The sequence below is a fragment of the Topomyia yanbarensis genome, chromosome 2 (genome assembly GCF_030247195.1).
Source record: "Topomyia yanbarensis strain Yona2022 chromosome 2, ASM3024719v1, whole genome shotgun sequence".
Classification (NCBI taxonomy): Eukaryota; Metazoa; Arthropoda; class Insecta; order Diptera; family Culicidae; genus Topomyia; species Topomyia yanbarensis.
In genome coordinates, this window is record NC_080671.1 from 99,839,200 (window position 1) to 99,860,839 (window position 21,640).

At 36.3% G+C, this 21,640-nt stretch overlaps 1 protein-coding gene across 1 annotated transcript in view; it reads left to right on the plus strand.

Annotated features, from left to right (window-relative positions):
• The window catches only part of LOC131678985 (uncharacterized), a 38,479-nt gene extending 25,575 nt beyond the window's left edge, over window positions 1-12,904 (plus strand). Inside the window, exons 2-4 of the mRNA XM_058959491.1 lie at window positions 10,988-11,224; window positions 12,037-12,173; window positions 12,243-12,904. Of these exons, the coding sequence (XP_058815474.1) occupies window positions 11,117-11,224; window positions 12,037-12,173; window positions 12,243-12,354 (357 nt within the window). The 5' untranslated portion in view covers window positions 10,988-11,116 and the 3' untranslated portion in view covers window positions 12,355-12,904. The remainder of the gene's footprint in view (window positions 1-10,987; window positions 11,225-12,036; window positions 12,174-12,242) is intronic.
• Window positions 12,905-21,640: the final 8,736 nt, after the last annotated feature.

Consider the following 21,640-nt stretch of genomic DNA (forward strand, 5'->3'; position numbering starts at 1 on the left):
AGCACTAAGCTTCATGGGTACATTTTAATAAATCTTTAAAAGATTTAATAAAGTTACTGTTGAAAATGTCACAAACAGTCGGGCCTAGGAGGTGATCAATGGAACGTCTCGCCACTGTTGTTCCCAATAGGTGTGGCTCATAAATCTATTCCTATACAATATAAATTATTTAATCTTGTGAAATGTAAAACCTTAATTTTTCAGACATCGATGCCGTATGTTATTAACTACAATTGTTCCGAACAAACTGTTCAACAATTTTTTATCTAACTTGTTTTTTAACTAACTCAGAAATAACTTCTTTGAAAGTTTAATAACTTCAATACTAATGAGGTTGGGTTGATATGCAGCCAAAAGAAATTTTCTAAAAATTCTTTTCAAACTTCAATTTGGTTCAATCTCTCTCCCCCAAACCAAAATTAGTTGGATTAAAAAACATAATTGATACTGACTAATTTCAAAAAAATATTGCGCAATAATAATTTTGGACGTATATTATCTGATCACTATATTCAGAATCTATTGTTTTAAGCAACACGGGGACTTTTGGAAAATTTTGGGAATTTGATCTTTTAACTGATCCCCATAGTCCATAGTTGCCAAATTATCATGAGCTCTTTTTGAAGGGGTTCTCTGAAATAGGATGCGGGACGATGCCTCGAATGGGATGCGCTTTTTTGGTGTTTATAAACATAAACTTACTCATCGAATTGCATACTATTCAATAGTTGCTGAAAATGTGTTTTTAGAATGCGTAGAATGTAGAGTTGAGACAAAAATTCAGTGTGATTAACAACGATGCCAATAGTTTGGAAAGTAAGAAGCAAAATGATGAAAAATGACGTTTTCCGTTTGTCTTTAGCAGGTTAGGATCGGTTTTTATGTTTTTGTTGGATAAAATAAAAATTTCAAAATATTTCAAATTAGTGGCTATTAATGGTGTATATTTGAGTGTTCAATTCAATTATGTTATACATTTTTGCATACGAGGGCTCATTCTAGGGTTGTGAGCTTTAATAGTGAAGAAAAAAATTAATAATCGAAAACATTTGTGAATCAGCTGTTTTAGTTATGGCATTTTTTTTCGAATTCCCGCGTGATTCTGCGAAAACACCTTGTCTTTCGTCTTCGGTATAGTACATTTAACCCTCAAAAAGGCAAGCGGGTCTCAGAGGCCCGACACGTTACATTTTTTTAGTTACAAAAAAATGTGTATGCAGTATAAGCTTGGGCATGGAAATTTTGATAAGTAGCTTTGAAATCTATAACAAAAATAAAGAATTGTGTTTGAAATCTATAACAAAAATAAAGAATTATGTTTGAATTTTTTACATGCACAAAAAGGCAAGCCGGCCTGGCAGGCCCGGTGTGCATGCAATATTTACTAAGAGTACCACGGGTTTAATACATTAATATTTATCTGAAAAAAAAACATTTTGATGAGTTCATCTTCATATTAGCAGGATTTTTTTCATGTTTTGATTGATTTTATCTTTTTACCTTTTCTTATAAGAAAAAAATCTTGAAAGTTTGAGCGAATTATATACATTTCTTTTATAAGAAATGTAAAAATAGCATACGATAATGACGTGTGTCATATTTTTTGGGTAAATATTTTTATTTCACCCACTGTGGTTTACTTGTCAATTATTTGGATACAACATAACCTAACTCTGTCGTTATTGTCTATTTTTGTTGTCTATTCTTTGCGTTATAGTTGTCGTAATTATTCAAATTGTAGGATCTAAAAGCAACAAAAAATTGAAATGGCTATAAGACGATATGCCCATGTTTTCAATCGTCTCAAAGAATCTGAAATAATGGAAGAAATTCGAGCAAATTCAACAGCAGACAATTCCGAAACTGATTTGTAAAGCGAGGAAGAAGATGTGAATGATATTGCTTCCGACGATGAATCTGATGCAGACTCGGAAGAAAAATGTGAATATGTACTCCGGTTATGCAGAAATTAATAGCAAAAATTAATAGCAACCCAGAAACATTTATTGGTTGTGTTCAAACGAAATGGAGCTAAGAACCAATCTACAGTCGACGTGATCTTCCGAGTGCTCACCTTTTGGAGAACCTTGACCTTTTTACATCCTTCGCCTTATACGCTGAAATCGGGATTTGGATTCGGAAGTCGGATGAATTAGAAATTCAACAGTAGCCAATGGGAATGCTGTACCTTTCATTTGAAACCAAGTTTGTAAAAATCGGTAAAGAATTCGCTGAGAAATAGGTATGACATTATCTTAGGAACTTACTGGTAACGAGTTTCGGCTTAGCAGTCAATAAAACAGCAAAAACGACGTATTGCTTCAATATCCGATGGTTTCGGTGATTTATTTCACCTTTTTCAAGGAATCTATAATGATATAGTGTCTCAAGATTTGTTTTAAATATGTCCGATTTGTCTGTGAAACTGTACTTACAGAAACTATCCGTTTTTTTGTTGTATGTGTGTGTATGTCTAACATTCGTTGTCTAGTGTGTTTATTTTGTAATGGAGTTCAATAGTGGCTATTTGTGAAAATTAAAAACTATAACTTGAATTGGTCGAAATCTGTCTGTGTACTTACTGCATCTGTGTCAATAATTTTTCGCACTTCACTGTAAGCTTCCTCGTTAATCTAGTATTTAAAAAAGCTTGGTTTGAATATTCTACCGTGTACTAGTGCAAGAGCTTAGTTTTTTTATCTTTTCCCTTTTCGATTATTATTTTGTTTTGACAGGTTTGGCTGGATGGGTGTGTGCGTGTGTGGTGTCATGAAGTTATAATGGTAGCGGTTGCTGTCGGGGAACTTAGTAAGTTCCCCGGGGCATCAAGAACCGCCATAGCTGACCAATATAGTCGAAGTGCCTTCGGTGGGTCATTAATGATCTAGACATGCAAAGCCAAGTAATGTAGCACATATTTTAATATATATTGCATCATTTGGACATCATTGTGGTATCAGTTTCTATGGAAATTTGCTGTGTGATTGTACTCTTCAACACGTAACTCCAGAACCGAAAGTCGGATCAATAAAAAAAATCAATAGCGACCGATGGGAAGGCTTTACCTTTCATTTGAGACTAAATTTGTACAAATCGGTCCAGCCACCTCTGAGAAAAATCAGTGAGATTGTTTGCCACATACATGCATCCATACATACATACATACACACATACAGACATTTTACGATCTCGACGAACTGAGTCGAATGGTATAAGAGATTTGGCCCTGCGGATCTCGGTTAAAAAGTCGAAATTTCGACCGATTGCATAACCTTTCTATATTAAAACGGCAAAAAAGAGCTTGAATTTAGACGGGCCTGAGAGGCCCGGCTTGCCCTTTAATGTTAGGATTTTACCTTGCCTTCACAGGGGTTAAATCTTAAATTGAGCCCCTTAAAAGAAATTGAGCATGAGCATGACCATAATGACTGTACAATTCGTAGCTGCTACTCCGTAATTGACCAGAACAATGAAAATTTCACAGAGAATCAAAGAATGGAGCCGGACAGTAGCTATCCATCCTTAATGTGCACGTTTCTAGAGTTCTATACTTTGAAATGGCTATAACGGCGCCGCCCACGCCCTTACAGTCAACGGCGAAGGAAAGGAATGTTATTGTCACAAACGTTGATATGGAGACCGTGTGTACCACTGCATCTCCACGTTTGCCACGGGAAGGTGTTGTTACTGGGACGGGGTAAATAGTCACACAAATCTGGATTCACCTTGATAAGTGATATGATTTGTGCAAATTATAGAAGTATTATCATGTGTTTATTGCTCTGGGCAGCCGGCTGCCGAGAATTTATGAAAAATTTATCGTTTTCTGAATTGATTCGGAAACTCTCAATTTATAAAAAGTAACTTTATCTCCGGACAGCCGACTATCGGGAGTGTTACTTTTGCATAATTATATCAAATAAATTTCAAACGGCATGTGAACGACTTTATTATTCCCTTATTTTTTTTCTTCCTGCGAAAGACGACGGTCCAGAAACAACACAGCACTGCAAAAGTTATTACATTAACAGTCTCGCTACATTTATGGCAAAATATACTAATATCTATGAAGCTGAAGATTAAGTAATATTTATTTCGTGTAAACGTAAGTGTAATACTGCTTCCTCATCTGTAGAGTCAGGTGGACATGACGGTTCCTAATCGCTATCATCATTCTCATTCAACTGAAGGGTCAATTAAGCTGGAACTGGAACTAGAACTATCGGATCCATCACTTCACCGATGGAGTGTTAGCAAAGCCGTATCTGAGGTGAATGAGCAGATAGGTTAATTAACTACTAGGGGGTGGTCGTTCCAAAAATCTTAACGCTGTAGTTTGCTGAATTCATTGAAGTTAGCAGATGTGTGTGCCTTTCAGTAGTATATTAAAATAGTACCCAATCGCCGTTTAGCACACTGGTAATCCTGGCACCACATTGATTAGTAGCCTTTGATAATAGGCGCTAATCTTCCTCATACTATGAGTATTAGCATATAACTGCTGAGGGACCTCATTTCACCTTCCAGCTCCCGTGTTTTATCAGACGTTTCTTATCAGCATACGACCCATATACATTGGAAGTCTCAGGGTGCCATGGCAGGATAGCATATAATCATTGAAATTGAAAACTGAAACAACAAACAATTTGGGTACAAGTTCATATATATGTGACAGAAAATGTGTCTTAAAACTGAGTTCGAGGTCAATATGAACCCCGCTAACACTCTATACGTAACTTTTTTTTGAACTGCCCTTCAGGAATGTCCGAATTTTTTGAACTCCATTGAAAATCGTTCCTCTCCATGAAAGAGGAAAAGTTAAGAAATTCCAACTTTCTAGGTGCAAAACTTAAAAAGTTATCGCATTTTGAAAGTCCATTTTGGGTCATATTGACCCCCACACCGAAAGAAGGTTAATCCGAACCATACACTCAAAACCGCAATTCGCGCAACATTCAATAGCACACACGAATATACAAGTGATTACACGGTTAGACAAACGAATTTATACGCAAGATACATACACGCGACACACACACAATCACTCGAGCTCTGCTCGATAATACAATCCTGGTCACAAACGCGAACAGCATGGCACCATGACCGGGAACTACAGCGATATGGTGGAAATCACTTTCTGCTAATATCTGAACCATACATTGATCAGTTTTAGAGATGGTCGGGTCCGGGTTTCGGGTCCAAATCATTATCTATTTTCGAACATTATGGATACGTTAGAGGTGTCAACGAACAAAATGGTTTTTTTTTTCAATTTTTTGGGAAAGCGTTTTTATTGAAGGGCAAGTTGAGGGCTGTTTAGCCCATTCATGCCCATGTTGTTTGTGGACAACAACGTTTCAAAATAGCTATAACTTATGGTTTAGGAAAGAATTGCTTCCAAAAATAAGTAAGGCTAATAAATGTTACTTACCTTTCATTTGAGCCCTAAAAGTTACAAGTATTAGCTCTAAAACTGAAGTTATTACAATTAGCCTAATTTGATTCCGATGGGGCAGTGCTGCCAGTGACAGTTTGCGTTGACGACCAAAAATGAAATTTTGATATATCTTCGTTATTTTTCAATATTATAGAAAACTGATTAAACCTATCAATTTAGACCGTCTTCGACTAAATTTTCCACGTAATTGGACTGTTGTAAAAATTATAGGAAAATTGTATTAAGCATTAGAAGGTAAAACTTACGCAGCTTCCAGCACTGCGATGGAAGCACCTATCGTTATGGAAAAAGGTTTTTCGTTTTTCTTGACCGACCGTTTTCAAGGAAAAATAATTTCGGATTCCTTGTATGCACAAGAAAAAAGTTTGGCATGAAAGGGTTAAAATCAAAAGTTTTCGACATTTTCAATGCACAGGGGGGTCCGTCGATGTGTCAAAATGGATTTTTCAACTTTTTGTGAAAGTTTTTCATATTGAAGGGCAAGTTTTCTCTATACATTGGCAACTCATCGATCGATTTTGTGAAGTGCTCGAACCTGTATTCTTCCTTACAGTTTACCTTAAGAAAGAGCACGTTCCACTTTGTGATTTTTATTCCGAATGGCTCATCTATCAGGCGAAATTGAACAAGTCTTCCGGAAATAAGCTGGCTAATAAGCTGTTGAGAACAATAGAAAACGCTTGACTCACTGACAGCATGCAGTTTAAGGCTTGCTTGTATGTTGATCCTCGATACAACTGGTTAGGATCCAATCGTATATCGGCTGTAGATAAAGAGATCGTGCAGGTTATGGGCCCGATTGAATACGATTGAAGGTAAAACGCAAGGCGAAATACCTACGCCTGTGACAAATACCGATATGGATTTTTTGGATGAATATCTCGATGAATATTTCGGGCAAGATAAATCCATTGTTAAACATCGTATGCCCCAACCCGACGAAGATCCATCTCATAAAGGAAATGGAATTACGATCAAAGGTCCCAATACTGAATTTTTTAAGTACAACCGAAAAACGCTTTGATATTTTGAAATTTTGGCTGGATCAGGAGGTGAAAAACACCGAGATATTTCGTTTGGCTAGCGATATAATGTCAGTGTCATCTACTCTTCAAGTAACAATCGAGCGTGCTTTCGACGGTCTGAAGTTGATCTCAAACGACCATCGTCAATCGCTTAAAAACGAACGCATTCAAGACATTATGGTATTAAAAATGAATGCTGATTTGATTCCTCAGGTATCATGAACACGTAAAGACTTAATCTGAGTTTATCGCAAATATATAAGTTTTCGTTTATAGTTAGATCCTTTAGCGTATTATCGTTATCGTTTTTTATATCAATATTTCACTATCGAACTAATGTAACAAGTTCTCGAAAAAGTGAGATGTTGTTTATGTTTGAACTCATTATGATGAGGAAATATTGTACGAGTTCCAGTGTGAAATATTTTTGATCGTACTCTCAGTGACATGATATAAACTTTTAACCTAAAAAATAAATATCCTACTGAAAAAAAATTTGTAACTGCTTATATAATATGTGTTTATAATACTCATATATATTAAAATGGGAATTTCACTCTTTGACCTACGCTTTCATCGGAGAAAATATCTAATATTGCTATTTATTTTCGTATTTTCCACCATATTTCCCCTGCACAACGTCGAACTTATTCATATACAATGGATACCCGATTTTATCAGCTTCATATGAAAATTGATATTTGGTAGTTTGATGGGCCCTAGCAGACGAACCAAGTTGAGTTCGAGTAAATCCATTCTGGAGCATATTTTTCTTATCTTAGAGATCCGAAATATGCAATTTTTTTATTTTTTTTAAATTTTGCGCTGTCAGACCCCCTTAAGGGAAACTTAAGCTAAATAATCAGGAAAGGTTATGAGGCTATATCTAGAGACTAAAGAAGAATATTTTAAGATCTTCGGTATCGTAAAAAGAAAGAAAAATATATGTCCCGATTTGATCAATGTCAGCCTAAAATTCCCGAAGGGGCTGATAAAAACGGGTCTTCACTGTATTAGCTCATCTTTGCGCTCTATTTTGAAGAAAACCATCGTCATTTATCTTAAGCGTAAGTGAGCACCAAAATTTACAGCGGCACAACTCGAAAAAATACTAATTTGCCACCGTACACTTCGCCGTAAACACTTTGCTAATGGAAAACTTGTTATTTGGCAACATTTTAGCAACGCTTAATGATGTTAAATATGTCGGCCAATCAAGATTCGAGCGTTGGTGAAAACAATGATTTCTGGAAAGCGTGTATCAGTACCTCCAATCCGTCCAAACAAAAGCTAAAATTTTGGCCGAATCGTTGAAGCTGTCATTTTGCGAATAAAAACTGGGTTTGCTGAAATCGACACTTGTACCGAAAAATGACAATCGTTCAGAAGGGCCATAAGTGTATCAAATAGTAAATTTTTGGATTGTCATCAAACTTATGGTGTACGACAATGGCTGGTTTCCCGAATCAAGCGAAGGTTAAAATAAATCGATATCATAGCGCCTTAAACCTAAGTCTAAATGTTCGTCACACACTGCGTAAAATCGAAAACACCGGTTCATTAAGCACACTGTAAATGTATTTTTCAACAGTTTATAAATAAAATTATTTTCCATTAAGAGGAATCTTCAATTCGCTGTTTCAATATAATTTTTTTTGCCGTGTATTACACTGGAATTTAATTTTAAAACACAGTTTTAAAAGTTTCTAGATCAATATTTCCTCTCAATTCTCTAAAAGTTTTTCTGATCCTTTAGAAAATGGATTTATAGAATATTTATCAGTTATCAGTAAGAACTATCGAAAATATTTTTGAAAATGCCGATCAATCTATAATTTCGATTTACGTAACTTTTTTTACGAATTAAATATTGAAATAACGAACTTTTTTATACGAACTAAGTTCGTAAAAAGATTGAATACGTGTAGTATCGTATGAATTTATATACAATTTGACATATTCTTAACTAACGATGAGTACTCGGAAATGTATACATGAAGCCATTTTCATATCCAAGATGGTGACTTCCGGTTTAGATTAATTGTCTATAAACTCAATATGTGGATTTGTGGAATGGGGTTGATGAGTAAACGGCTACTTCCGGTTTGTATTAATACTCTGTAACCTCGAGAATAAGGATATTTTAGAAAGGGGGTTGACGAGTACACGACGAAAAGCGATGTTGGAAGCCATTTTGAGAACCGAAATGGCGACTTGCGGTTCAGATAAAATTTCTATAACCTCAACAATATGGGTATTTTCGGAGTGTGACTGACGAGTAGATGATGGGAATCGATGTTTGACGCTATTTCACTATCCAAAGTGGAAACTTCCAGCTTAGATAAATTTTCAATAACCTCACAATGACCGTTTTATCAGAATGAAATTAATGGGTAGATGACGGAAATCGATGTCGAAAGCCATTTTATAAACCAAGATGGCGACATCCGGTTTAGATGAATTCTTTATAAGCTCACCAATATGAGTATTTCTAGAATGGGTAATAGGAATAGTGATGATATGGTTATAGAAAATTTTGCTCAACTGGAAGTCGCAATCTAGGCCTTCAAAATGATGTCACTCATCGATTCCCATCATCTACTCGTCAAGTTCATCTAGAAAAATACCTTTATGGTTACGGTTATAGAGAATTACGCTCAACCGGAAGCCGCCATCTTGGTTTTTAAAATGGTGCAAAAAATCTGTTTTCATCAGCTACTCGTGTAGTCCATTCCAAAACACTAAAATTGTTAGGGTTATCGAATAAATTACTCATCAGGAAGTCTCCATCCTGGATTTCAAAACAATTCCAAATATCATCATCGTCCATTCCAAAAATACCAAATAGGTTTATCGAGAATATAGCTCAACCGGAAATCGCGATCATGGATTTCAAAGTGACGCCAAACATCCATATCCATCATCTGCACGTCAATCCGTTCCAAAAAATACCCATACTGTTAAGTTATATTTATTAAATTTTGTGAACTGCTATGACAAAACGATTTGAAATAAGAATGTGAAGCGAACTTTTTTACGAACTGAATCCCAAATAACGAAAACTTTTTTTTACGAATTAATTCAATTGGTTCGTAAATTAATGGAGCTTCCAGTTTAAAAATTAAATTTTGGCTTCATACAAAACACAATACAATCTCGATTTTCGGGAGAAGGAGATTCGAATCGGAAACCATACCTTCGATCTCGACCATGTTTGTTGGCATTTAGACTATGTACTTCTCCGTGAAGGGAGCTTAGATATAAGAAAGTCTCCCACACACCAATAAATTAAAGTGCTTGATAACGATTACGTTGTTGCACAGAACCAGACGATTTTATCAAGCCTAGTCAAAGATGTGTTCGGAAAGTATTGTTAATGCTTTGAATGATTGTCGTGATGGCAAAATACCAGAAAATAAAAAGAGTGACAGAAACATGAAAAATGTGCTGTCAAGTGCCAAAAACCAGGTTGAACAATTTACATGCAAATTTCCATAAAGATTTGGTATTTTTAGCTCAACTGCATACTGTATTTTGAAGAAAAACATCGTCATTTATCTTAAACGTAAGTGAGCACCAACCAAAATATACAGTGATACAACGGAGGAAGAAGGAGATCAAACCCTTAAAATGCGCTACATGCTACGTCATACCTGATGTCGATTATCTGTTTGCGTTTGAAGTATGGAATATCCACAAAACACTCACTCAGATTTCTTGATCACTAGAAAATAATTATTTATAAATCCTAAAAACTTTATTGGTAGTTTCGATCTACGCCAGGGTGCATTATTATCCAGTTATCATCAACATCCAATCACTTTTTGTGGAAAAAATAAATCAATTGTTCCAATTTCAGTCACGATTCGACCTAGTGGCTGCCAACCAACTTGACAAATGAACGTGTTGTTAGGATCAGTTCTTTCTGTAAATGTCAAAAGGCATCCAGAATGACGTTCGACGGCGGTTGCTTTCTTTCCGTCAATAAGAATGAAATTCCAACTGTCTTCCGCGATATGGCCTTGAATAATGAGACAATTTATTCCTCCTGTGGAACAAAGGATACCGACATTATCGCACCATTACGGGGCTGATTCGGCGGCAAATCGCGTTATCATGTATGTATACCACTCGGCTCTCGCCTAGAATCGCCCTTCCACCGTTACTGGCGCGTGGCGTGATCCTTTGGCAGGATGACACCACTTGATAAATATTAATCTTTATTACTAAACTATATCCTTTTCTCCTCGTGACACGTTTTATGGCCATGTGCTCGGTTGTAAGCATCCGCCATTCTCCACCGTTTTACGTAACCTAGTGAAGTACCGGAGAAATTTATGTCTCAATCCGGCAGCTACGATTACCGACGACTAATCGACCCAGGATAATGCCGTTCCGTGTTCAACCACAGAATTAATTGCTTTTCTGCTGTCGCATCATCTTTCGACCGGCCTCATGTTACCTTGACTTACGGAACCTTTCACTTTCGATCGTCTATTTACAGATTAACCGGTTGGGCGTGATTGATTTTCGCAGAAGAAAAACAAACAGAAAACAGTCTCCGCAGGCGGTTTTCCGCACGTCATCGCAGCACACACCCCGTATCCTAGCAGCGTAAACGAAACTAGACAGGATGGTTCCCACCAGTGCGGCATCGAGGCAGCTTCTGCTGGTTCTAGCGCTGCTGCTGTGTGTAGTCAGATTAACCTCAGGACGACCGCAAAATGCAATCGACAATCAGGTAAGTGATGACGGTATGTGTGTGTGTGTTGTTGTACGCTCGCCCAAAGTGCATTTGAGCACTTTGTAGATTCAGGTAAACCACTATCTTGGCATGTAAGGAAAAATAAACTGTTAACGACCAGTGACACTTTGTTTATGCATACATAAAAGATAAAAGATATTAGGGCCCCGTACGAATCCTGTTTGAAGTTTTGCGGAGTTAGGGTAGCCCAAGGCTAATTTACGTTGTTTTCATTTTTCATTGCTTACCTAAATCAAGATTGTGCAAAATAGAACACGCTGTACAATTTTTTGACATTCTTCTGGCGATTGGCCGAAGTAAATGTCCCAGGATTCGCAGGAAAACGGTTCTTTTGCTTTGGAGTGAATTTCAAAAATAATTGATGACGTTCTTTTATTTATAGAGGTCTTAATCTTAATCAAAACAGTTTTTTTTTATCATAGAGGTTTCAATCGACTCTTTCTCGGGTTGGAAATTTATTTTGAAAAATCTCTAACACTATGTGCGGGGTTGAGAATCGAACCCAGGTGAGCAGCCTACAAGGCAATCTATTTGCCAACTACGCCAGCATTTGCGGCATCAATAATATTGATTCAATATCTCGCTTCATAGACATCTAAATTCACAGTTACAGTACTGTTCGAGGAATGATTGTATTTCGTGAAAAACTACCGCTGAGTTTCTGTCTACTAATCCAAATTTCTCTATTTTTGCTAAAGGCAATTTGCCATCAAGCAGAAATTTTTGTTATTTTTCGTTTGTCAACTTCCTTGACAGTTGTTTTTGACTCGTGTGTATTTTCATTTCAGGATGCCCCGGAGATGAATTTGGCTGAGCTGCGGAAACTGTACACAAACTACAGTCCCTACCCATCGAACCAGGGCCTGGATGACTACGGCTTGGATCGGTTACAGCTGCAGCTGCTGGCTCAGTACGCTCAGAGCAAGTGGGTGTCGTTTGCTTGGTTGTGCCAAAAGGAACCGGTAACTAATACACTATCTTCTTTCTCTTACAGTGCCATCGGCGGCGGAGGTGGTTGGGATCAGCTTTACCGGGCACCTGAAATGAAACGTCAGATCCGATACCGCCAGTGTTACTTCAACCCCATTTCCTGCTTCAAGAAGTAAACGGCTGCGGTGGTTTCCTTTTCCGTTTTCGATTGTTGAGCCCGTTTGTAACTGTTTATATTCGAATCACCACCCCCAGCAACTTATGCTGTTTTTTTGTAAATTGCGCGGCAGAAATGCAAATAAGCCCCATGGATAACAACACATAGAAAAGAAAGGAAGGAAAATTAAGCTTTAAGCCAGGTTGCCGAAGAGGGTCGAAGACCAACCAACACCTTCAATGTGCGATCTTCTCCATCAATTTAACACAGATGCTGTCAATATTAACATTACAACTATACGAAAGAAAAAAACATAAATCATATTTTAGGCTAGTGAGTGCAACCCAAGAGACAAGTTTGCCGTTTCTCTTTGAGCGAGAGTATGAAGAAAGGTTTTCTCTGTACAAAATTGTTTGTATATTACATACTGGAAATACTGTGCGACGATGCAATTAAACCAATCAACATCATAATAAACGTTTAGTAATGCTGTAGTAAACTTCAAATAAGGAAAAAATACTATTTTTGTTAGCAACCCTCAATAAAGTCGAAACAATTCCCACAACAAACATGTATTATTACGGGGTATCCCATTGTAAGTCTAAAAATGTCTGGATTAATGCTGGTTTAATATTATATCATGATTACGTTTACTTCGTTTAAGTTTATCACTTTATTAATGCGACACCTTTACGGAGCCTGTTTCAAATATTTGGTTCAATTAGTTAATTAATTAAAAATATAGTTTAGAGAACGCATTTTCTAGTAAGACTGAAGATTATTTTCGTAGGTATTTGATTTTTTATCGATCTTGTTATCGATGAGTCATCTTCATCCATGCTGATGTTGTTGTTGCTGCTGTTAGATGTCTGTAATTTCTTCTATTTGATTTTGCAACATCTTATGAGTTACGATAGCCCTTTGAATTTTTTTTTAACTTAAATCTAACTTAAATTTAATTTTTTTGTTTCGAGACCAAGTTAGACTATGTATCTAAACTAGTGCCCAAATTAGCACTAGTTATACACAATAATCCAAACAGTCACACGACACATGTGGCCACTTAAAGCAATTCGCTTGTCACGAGTGATGTTTCGGGAAGCAAAGACAGAAACACTGGTTAGCTGACGAGAAAGCGAAAACGAACTCTTGTCCTTTATCTGGCGAGATGAATTTGAAAAATGCTTGAAATCAAACTTTAATCCAATTTTTCCCCTTGGGGAATTAATATTGGATAGTGCCAGGAGTTTGATTCCCTAGCCAAAAGACAATAGGCGATAATGTTGGTTTTCGCATTCTCGTCAGCAAAGCAGAGCTCCTATCTGTGCTTCTCACGAAACAACTGGCGCTAGTTACTGACGAGATGTATTTGAAATACAAAAATCAAACTTAATTTGCTTACTTTCGTCGTTTGATTTCGGTTGCGGGGGTGTCATTGTTCTAATTAGTTTCCGCACGCTTGCAAATGCCGTGTCAAATAAACGTATGAAAAAAAAATAGTTTCCGCACAGTTTTTCGAAGTAAGCAATCTTGGGCAACACCTAAAACAGAAATCTATTGCAATGAATATACGAGCCACTTCTGCAAGCGTCTCTGGTAGTTTCTCAAGCAATGGCACCTTGCATTTGTGTTATTTATCGTTTCATCCACTAATTCCGTACATGAAACAGAGTTCTGCATGTTCATTCTAGTGTTTTGCCGCCGAAATTTTTTAGACGCGGTTTCTTATCAAAGTGACCCTCACAAAATATTTTAAGGCATTTTTAACGTAGAACTACGTTTTTGTTTTCGATATGGGGTACTTTCCAAAAACAACAGAAATGGTGTGTGGTTAGGTTTTGAACGCTTCCAGTTCTCGAATTTTTTCGATATTCCTGCGTATATCGCTAATAAATACTTCTAAGAACAGATTGTTCCCAAAATCGTGAATAAAATGCCGCAAATTATGGAACAATCACGTTTTTGCATTTTGAAAACAGGACCATGAGCAAAAATCGCGTGTTTTATAATTATGTTCCTTTTCCATCCCGTAACACCTATATAACGCTTTTACTAGTGAAGATGTTTGTTTTGTGAACTTCAGTCACGGTTTCTGCCATACTATTACCAAATCGATTTTCTCTACATGATCTAGTTCACAACTTTATGAACATTATTCATAAAACCAAAGGTTGAATCATGATTTCATTCCAGCTTTTGGAACATTATTCAGAGTTCGACTATATAACGTGAACTGATTCCTGTTTTGTAACATTTTGAACATGATCTGGTTTTCGTGGTTGGCGGGCCTTACACGTTCAATATTTTTGTCAATACTAGAAAGTATTGACTAAAGTATTGTACGTGTAATGGAAAAAGGTGTATTGACGATGTACATTTCAAATGGGATTGACTATTGAAGCAATATCGTCTATACTCGTATTGATAAAAATATTGAACGTGTAAGGGCCGCTGTTGTGAAGTAGTTCACATAATCAAAACATATTTTCACATGAACTATGTCACGAAACCCTGTATATCAGTGGTTCTCAACCTTTTTCGTACCACGGACCCCTTAGAAATCACCCAGAGTTGCGGCGGACCCCCACGGTTAAATATCGATGTTGTATGCTGTCAATATATTATTTTCAGTTTGTTAGGCAACAAGACTTGAAATTTCAATATGCACTCGGAAAATATATTTTTCTTCGCGGACCCCCAGCAACGACTTCACGCCCCTCTAGGGGTCCGCAGATCCCAGGTTGAGCATCACTGCTGTTTATTATTCATGAATCCTTTAAATCATCGTGAACTAGTTCATGATTCCTTATATATTAATCACGATTTAACATCCGTGCTCGTATACGTGACCTGATTCATCATTCCGTGGGTATACGTGAACTGATTCATGATTTCTAGCGAATTAATCACAATTCACCATTCATGCTCATGAAATAGTTTCCAAAACCATGAAATAATTTTCATGCATTCGTGAACTAGTTCATGATTTCTAGTAAAATAGTCATGACGTACCATTCGAGCTCGTGCAATAGTTCACAAAATCAAAACGTGAACTGATTCATGATTCCTAGTATAATAGTCACACCCAACAATGTGGGCCCGTTAAATAGTTCACAAAATCATAAAATATTATTCAAGGATTCGTGAACTGGTTCATGATTTACGATCTATCTTGAGTGCTTGTGAACTATTTTGGGACCTTTTTTTTAATTTATCGTGAACTTTTTACATTTCTTACAAAAGAGATGTATAGGATTCGCTCAAACATTGAAAGTTTTTTCGCAAGGCCGAGTCTCATATACCAACCGACTCAGTTCAACAAATTGGGACAATGTCTGGATGTGTCTTTGTGTGGGTATGTATGTATGTGCACTAATGTCATGTAATTATATCATCAACCGCTGTACCGATCTTAACGAAATTAGTTTCAAATGACCTAACGTTGCCACTTGACACTATTATTTTTGTTTTTCGATATCTTGTTTACTTTCTGAGATATGGATGATTTGGTCAAAACAGAAAGGGTTTAAAGCAAATAACTTTTGAAAAAAGCAATGCAGTCGCAGCAATGCACATAATTGAAAAGATTGTAAAAATACCTTTCGAACAAGCTATAGAATATCAAAATCCGTGCACGAACGGCGGATATATTGAACATTTTGTATTTTTATTCCTCGCTTACCAATTTTCAGTAACTGAAAATTAGACCATTGCATACAGAGTACTGCTTTACTGGTGTTTTAGGGGCAAAACTAAACCGAATTTGAACATCCGGGTATAAAAACACATCTGTGTGATTCAAGGAATTCGATTCCGGAAACATTTTGTGAGTTTACTTAATAAATAACTATTTCTCAAAAATTAATACGAAGTTTACTTCAAAGACAAAACAATGTGTAAATTCACTTCAAAGTGAAAATTTGTCCAGAGTTGATGTATTTATCCATTGGATTAAGCATTACGTTCAGTCGTGAGATAGACGTTGGATGGTATATGAATGCACAGATCACCAAGTAGCGAGAAAATAGATTTCTAATACAATTCATATTCATATTATACTCGTAGCATCACCGAGAGCAACTTTATTTTTGAATAACAAAATTCTAGTGAAAGTTTAGCTTCTTTTGCAAGATTTATGTTATACTAATTATGGCGAAAAAATTATCAGTTGCATTATATATAATAAAGAGGTAAGGAATCAAAATTTCGCCCTGTGTACAAAAATAATGTCACAGCACTAACCATCATTTACCATTCCTCACTTATCGCCCCTTCCCACCCCCGATCTCTCGCTAATCGTGTTCGTGACAACTGTCACGACTTAGATCTATCCTGATATTTCCAAATCCATTCTTCAACTAATTTGAAATATTTGTTAGTTTCCAAGCTAAATTAATCTTGCGATGTATTTGTTCAGGTTAATGAAAACAAACCTATTTTGCCCTCTGTTTCCTTATAAATAGTTTGCCATTTTAGTGCAGAACAGAGCCGCTTGCGGAAACAAACTAAATATTACATTCTACTTGAAAAAGAAAATATTTGTGGTCCTGGTAAAATTTGCAAAATATTTGTATTATAAGAAAACTATAACTAATTTATGTTCAAACCCTGCTTTCCTCTGAAGATGAGGGGCTATTCCTTCGAAACGTTGCACTAAGGAGAGTCATATGACCAAAAACCGAAAACTTTATCAACTCCAATTTAATTTAATTCTATACTGAGCGTTTGTATATACTAAAATTACGGAAATTCTTGGGTATTTCAAATTGGGTAATATGGTTGTTTGAAGACAAAAATGTTGAAAAGAGACATTCCACGTGCACTTTTTTAAACTACTGAATTTTGAATGAAATATATGCCCAAATGTGTCATTTGAAAATGGAGACACCTGTTTTGGGTTGATGTTATTGAAAATGCAGATTCATTGTATTGGAACGCACTTTTATGAAAAAAACGGATCAAATTCTAAAAAATATTCACAAGATGGCGCCCACAGACCCCTGAACTATCGAACTTTACTTGTATCCCAGTAAAAGGATGCTTTTAACGTATAGCGTTGGTTTCAATTGCCCAAATTTGCCTTATGCTGAGAACGCTTCAATTGAAGCTTCAATGCCAGAATTAGTACAGGCATTGGACAATTCAATAGACGTTTCGTTTGAGTGCTCCTATTCTACACGTAAATTAGCCAAGATTACAATCACAGTTTACGCATTGGATAGATAGTTGATCTCACTGAATTTATGTCATACATATTACTGTGTAACTACAACTGATACTGAATTGTACTGAAAACCCCAATATACATTTTTCATGATCAATGTGACGAAATTCATATTGGCTTGCGAAAAAATTCGACTTGCAATTTCAAGAATGTTCATTTTTCAAAAGCAGTCCAGGGGCACTTTCAATTGCCACTGGCTTTTCGATTAATTTAAATACGTATACTGATAGTTTGAACCATTTCGTTGTCATGGTATTTCTTTGTATAGGACTAATAAACCCATATCTCCAGAACGAGATTTCCGAACGTAACGATTCGCAAGTGATAAGGAAGGGTGGTGGTGGTTCAATGCAAATGAATACTATTTACAGGTGGCCTTATCTCAGTTCACTATTTCAAATTAGGCGTTAAAATACTGGACCTGAAAATTCTTTTCTGTACAAAAATCATTTTTCAGAATTCAGAAAAAGACATCTTTTAATTCCAAGACAATTTCCTGATTTCTAGATTTCCTGATGACTAATTAAGGCTCATCAATAAAGCAGAAAAACCAGATAATCTTAAAACGTCGTCAATAAAAGAAGAACGAAAACGTGCTCTTTTCAATGCGATTTTCACAAATACTTCAGAATATTCTGAAACAATGGTTTTGGAATTCGTGAAATTCGTTTTATTCATTTATTTCATTTAACTAACTTTTTTAAATTTTATTCTGTATAGGGTAAGGTGGGGCAATTTCGACCGTTGGGTAAACCCGACCCCCCTCTATTACCAAAAGTCAGAAGCACTACGCGAACTAATATCAATGTTGTCGTGTAGAGCATCGAAAATAATCATAATGGTGGTATGCCAGCATTTTATTAGTCTACATTGAGATGCTCATACGACAAAATGTGTGTTTTTACAACTTTTGATTTGACTTTTGTGCATCATTGACTACAGGATATTTCTGATTGTTAAAGTGATTGCATAATAAATGTAAATGGATTTAAATTCTTTGATTTAAGTCCTACAAAGTGCATAGATGAATTTAGTTCAACCTTTTTCATATATTTTTTAATTGCATCGTAATGAAAAATGACGCGATGGGGCAAATCCGACCTCTAAATATTGGGGTAAATCCGACCGCTTTTTTTTTCTAAGAAAAATTTATTTATCAAATTGAAATATATTGTTATTGTTATTATTTGTTATTTTTATGCAAAATGGTCCATAATTACAAACGAAAGACACAAAAACGTGATGATTATAGTATTCGCGAGCAATTGCTCCGATGCAAATGGGAATATCATTACGTGCTACTGCTCGTGATTTTAGCATTCCAAGATTGATATTGAGCTTCATTTTCTTCATGTTACAATTCAATAACACAACATTGATTGATTTATCATTGAAAAACCATAAAATTTGAGTAATATCTGCACTAAATCAACCAAAGACATAGGGGGTCGGGTTTACCCGGGGTACATTTTTGAAAACAGCAAAAATGAACATTTTAGTAAAAAAACTTGTATATCAAGACATTCCGAAGATTCAAATAAAATGGTATATACAGAAAGTTGCCCAGGGGTCTAACCTTTAATTTGGTATATAAAACGATTTGATCCGATGTAAAATGAGCATTTTACAGCCAAAACCATTTACTAGGTCGGATTTGCCCCACCTTACTCATTTTTTCCAGTTCACTCATTTAATAGATTATATTCGCTTTGTTTATTTTTTGATTTTAAATATTTGACTTTTTAAAATACTTGATGATTTTAATGATTTTTTTTTCAAAAGATTTATTTTGTTTAGTTGACCTCATTTTATCTTTTGTATTCATTTCATTCTTTGTATGCATTCCGATCAGTTTATTATCTCATGCATCTTATTCGTACCGTTTATTTAATTTTTTTATTCACTTTTTTCGTGTTATGCAAGCTGACTTCCATTTCAATCAATTTATTATTCAAAAGCAACAACATGATAGAAAGAAAACATTTTATTCGTTTTATCACTTTCTGCATTTTATTTATTTTATTCACTCTATTCCTTTTAGTGATTTTGTTAACCCTCTGCATACCCTATTATTTATGAAAAACCACGTTTTGAAACAGCTATAACTTTGGGGTTAGACAAGATATCCCCACAAAAGTAAAACTAATAATTGTTCTTTTTATTATTGGAAGACAGTTTTTAGCTTGAAACAATTTAATTTACTCTCTTCATTTCATAACTTTTTTAATATTGTTTAGTTTTCATTTGAGCTAATTTGATTTATTTTATTAATTTGATTTATATTAATCATTCTATCCATTTTATGAACAACTTTTTTTATTTTTTACTTCATAATTATTTTAATTTTTTATTTGTTTTATTGTTTTTCTTTAATTTATTCAGGACTTGAAACTGTGCTTATCTCACATATAGTTGCTTGCCAACTTTACGTGTGCTCGGCAAACAGTGATATGTGTAAGAAATGTCTCATCTCACTGGTAGGTGGATTAAATCGGTTTTTATATATAAAAAAACCCAAATTTTGTTAACTCCTCTTAACAAAATTTGGGTTTTTTTTTACGAAATATCATATAGTTATGTCCAGCTTCTAGCGACGAGTAATATGCGCGAGCAGCTGTGAAAAGAATGTCGTCTTTCATTTCATAAGGTTCAATGTGAAGTCTGGACGGAAAACGATAACTGCCCTGAGCACCAAAAATATATTATAGAGCCACTAATCGTGTCCAAACTGCAGTTCACAAAACAAGATACTCGTTTGCCGATATCCTTATCACATGAGCCCAAAGAAACTGTCCAATGTCTGGGAAGAAGTTGACCGATGGCGGTCTATGGGAATTATCGAGATTTGGATTGGTCGCTTAATATTGTGGCTGTCACGAAACCAGACGACTCGTTTCACCTTTGTCTAGACGTTAGGCCACTGAATGAGAATACTGTACGGGATGCATATCCTCTGCCCCACCCTGGGCGAATATTGGGTGGCTTACCCAAGGCGAAGTACTAGGCCTTTCTCCAGGTACCCCTGGCCAATTATAATCGCAAATATACCGCTTCTGGCAGGGGTATGTTCCAATTTACTCGTCTACCATTTGGCCCCGCTACTCTAGCGCGACTGATGGACCAGGTTCTAGGACGAGGTAAATGGGAACCTTACGTTTTCGTCTACCTAGATGACATCATCCTGGTAGGCGAAACTTTCCAGCATCATTTTGGAAAAATCCCGTTTTGGAGTTCCCGAACTGAAGTTTCTTGGTTATTTGTTGAATCAGGACTGGCTCAATCCTGACAAAGATTCTCGACTAAGAGAGATCAGTTACCGTAACGAAACTTCTTCGTTTCCTCGGAATGTGCGGATATTATTGCGGTTCAGATGGAAACTCGCTCCAGCACTCGAGTTCTGTCAAGATTTGATTCAACGTACCCATGAAGATTTGCTTCACGCGGGATACGATAAAACGATTCACGAAGTGCAGTTGCGATATTACTGGCTTCGCATGGGATCGGAAATACGAATGTTTATTCGAGAATGCGGGACGTGTAAAGAGATAAAAGCTCCGTTCGTACCATTCCAGCCCGAAATGGGTCAGTCGTGTGCGACAAATGCACCATGGCGAATGGTTTCTGTACACTATATTGGTTCTCTTCCAAAAAGCAAACATGGCAACCAACACTTGCTTGTCGTCCTCGATGTCTTCAGCAAGTACGTCATGGTAACTCCCGTTCGAAAAATAACTCTGTACGATACTGCGCGAACAGTGGTTTTATCGCCATGGCAGCCTGAAAATTCTGCTGAGCGACAATGCCTCCACTTTCACCTCAAAGGAGTCAAAATCAATTCTTAATAGAAACCAACATCAAATATTGGCGGAACTCTCGCTATCATTCGAAGGCAAACCCAGTGGAGCGAGAAATCGCTCGATAAACACCGCAATCCGGGCACATGCTCGAACCGAGCAGCGCAATTGGAATGTCCACATCACCGATGTGGAGCGCATCCTAAATACTACCGTTCATTCCTCCCTCTGGGGTTAGTCCTCATTTCATCATTAATGGGTGTGAAATGGCCTCTACCGAAAACTTC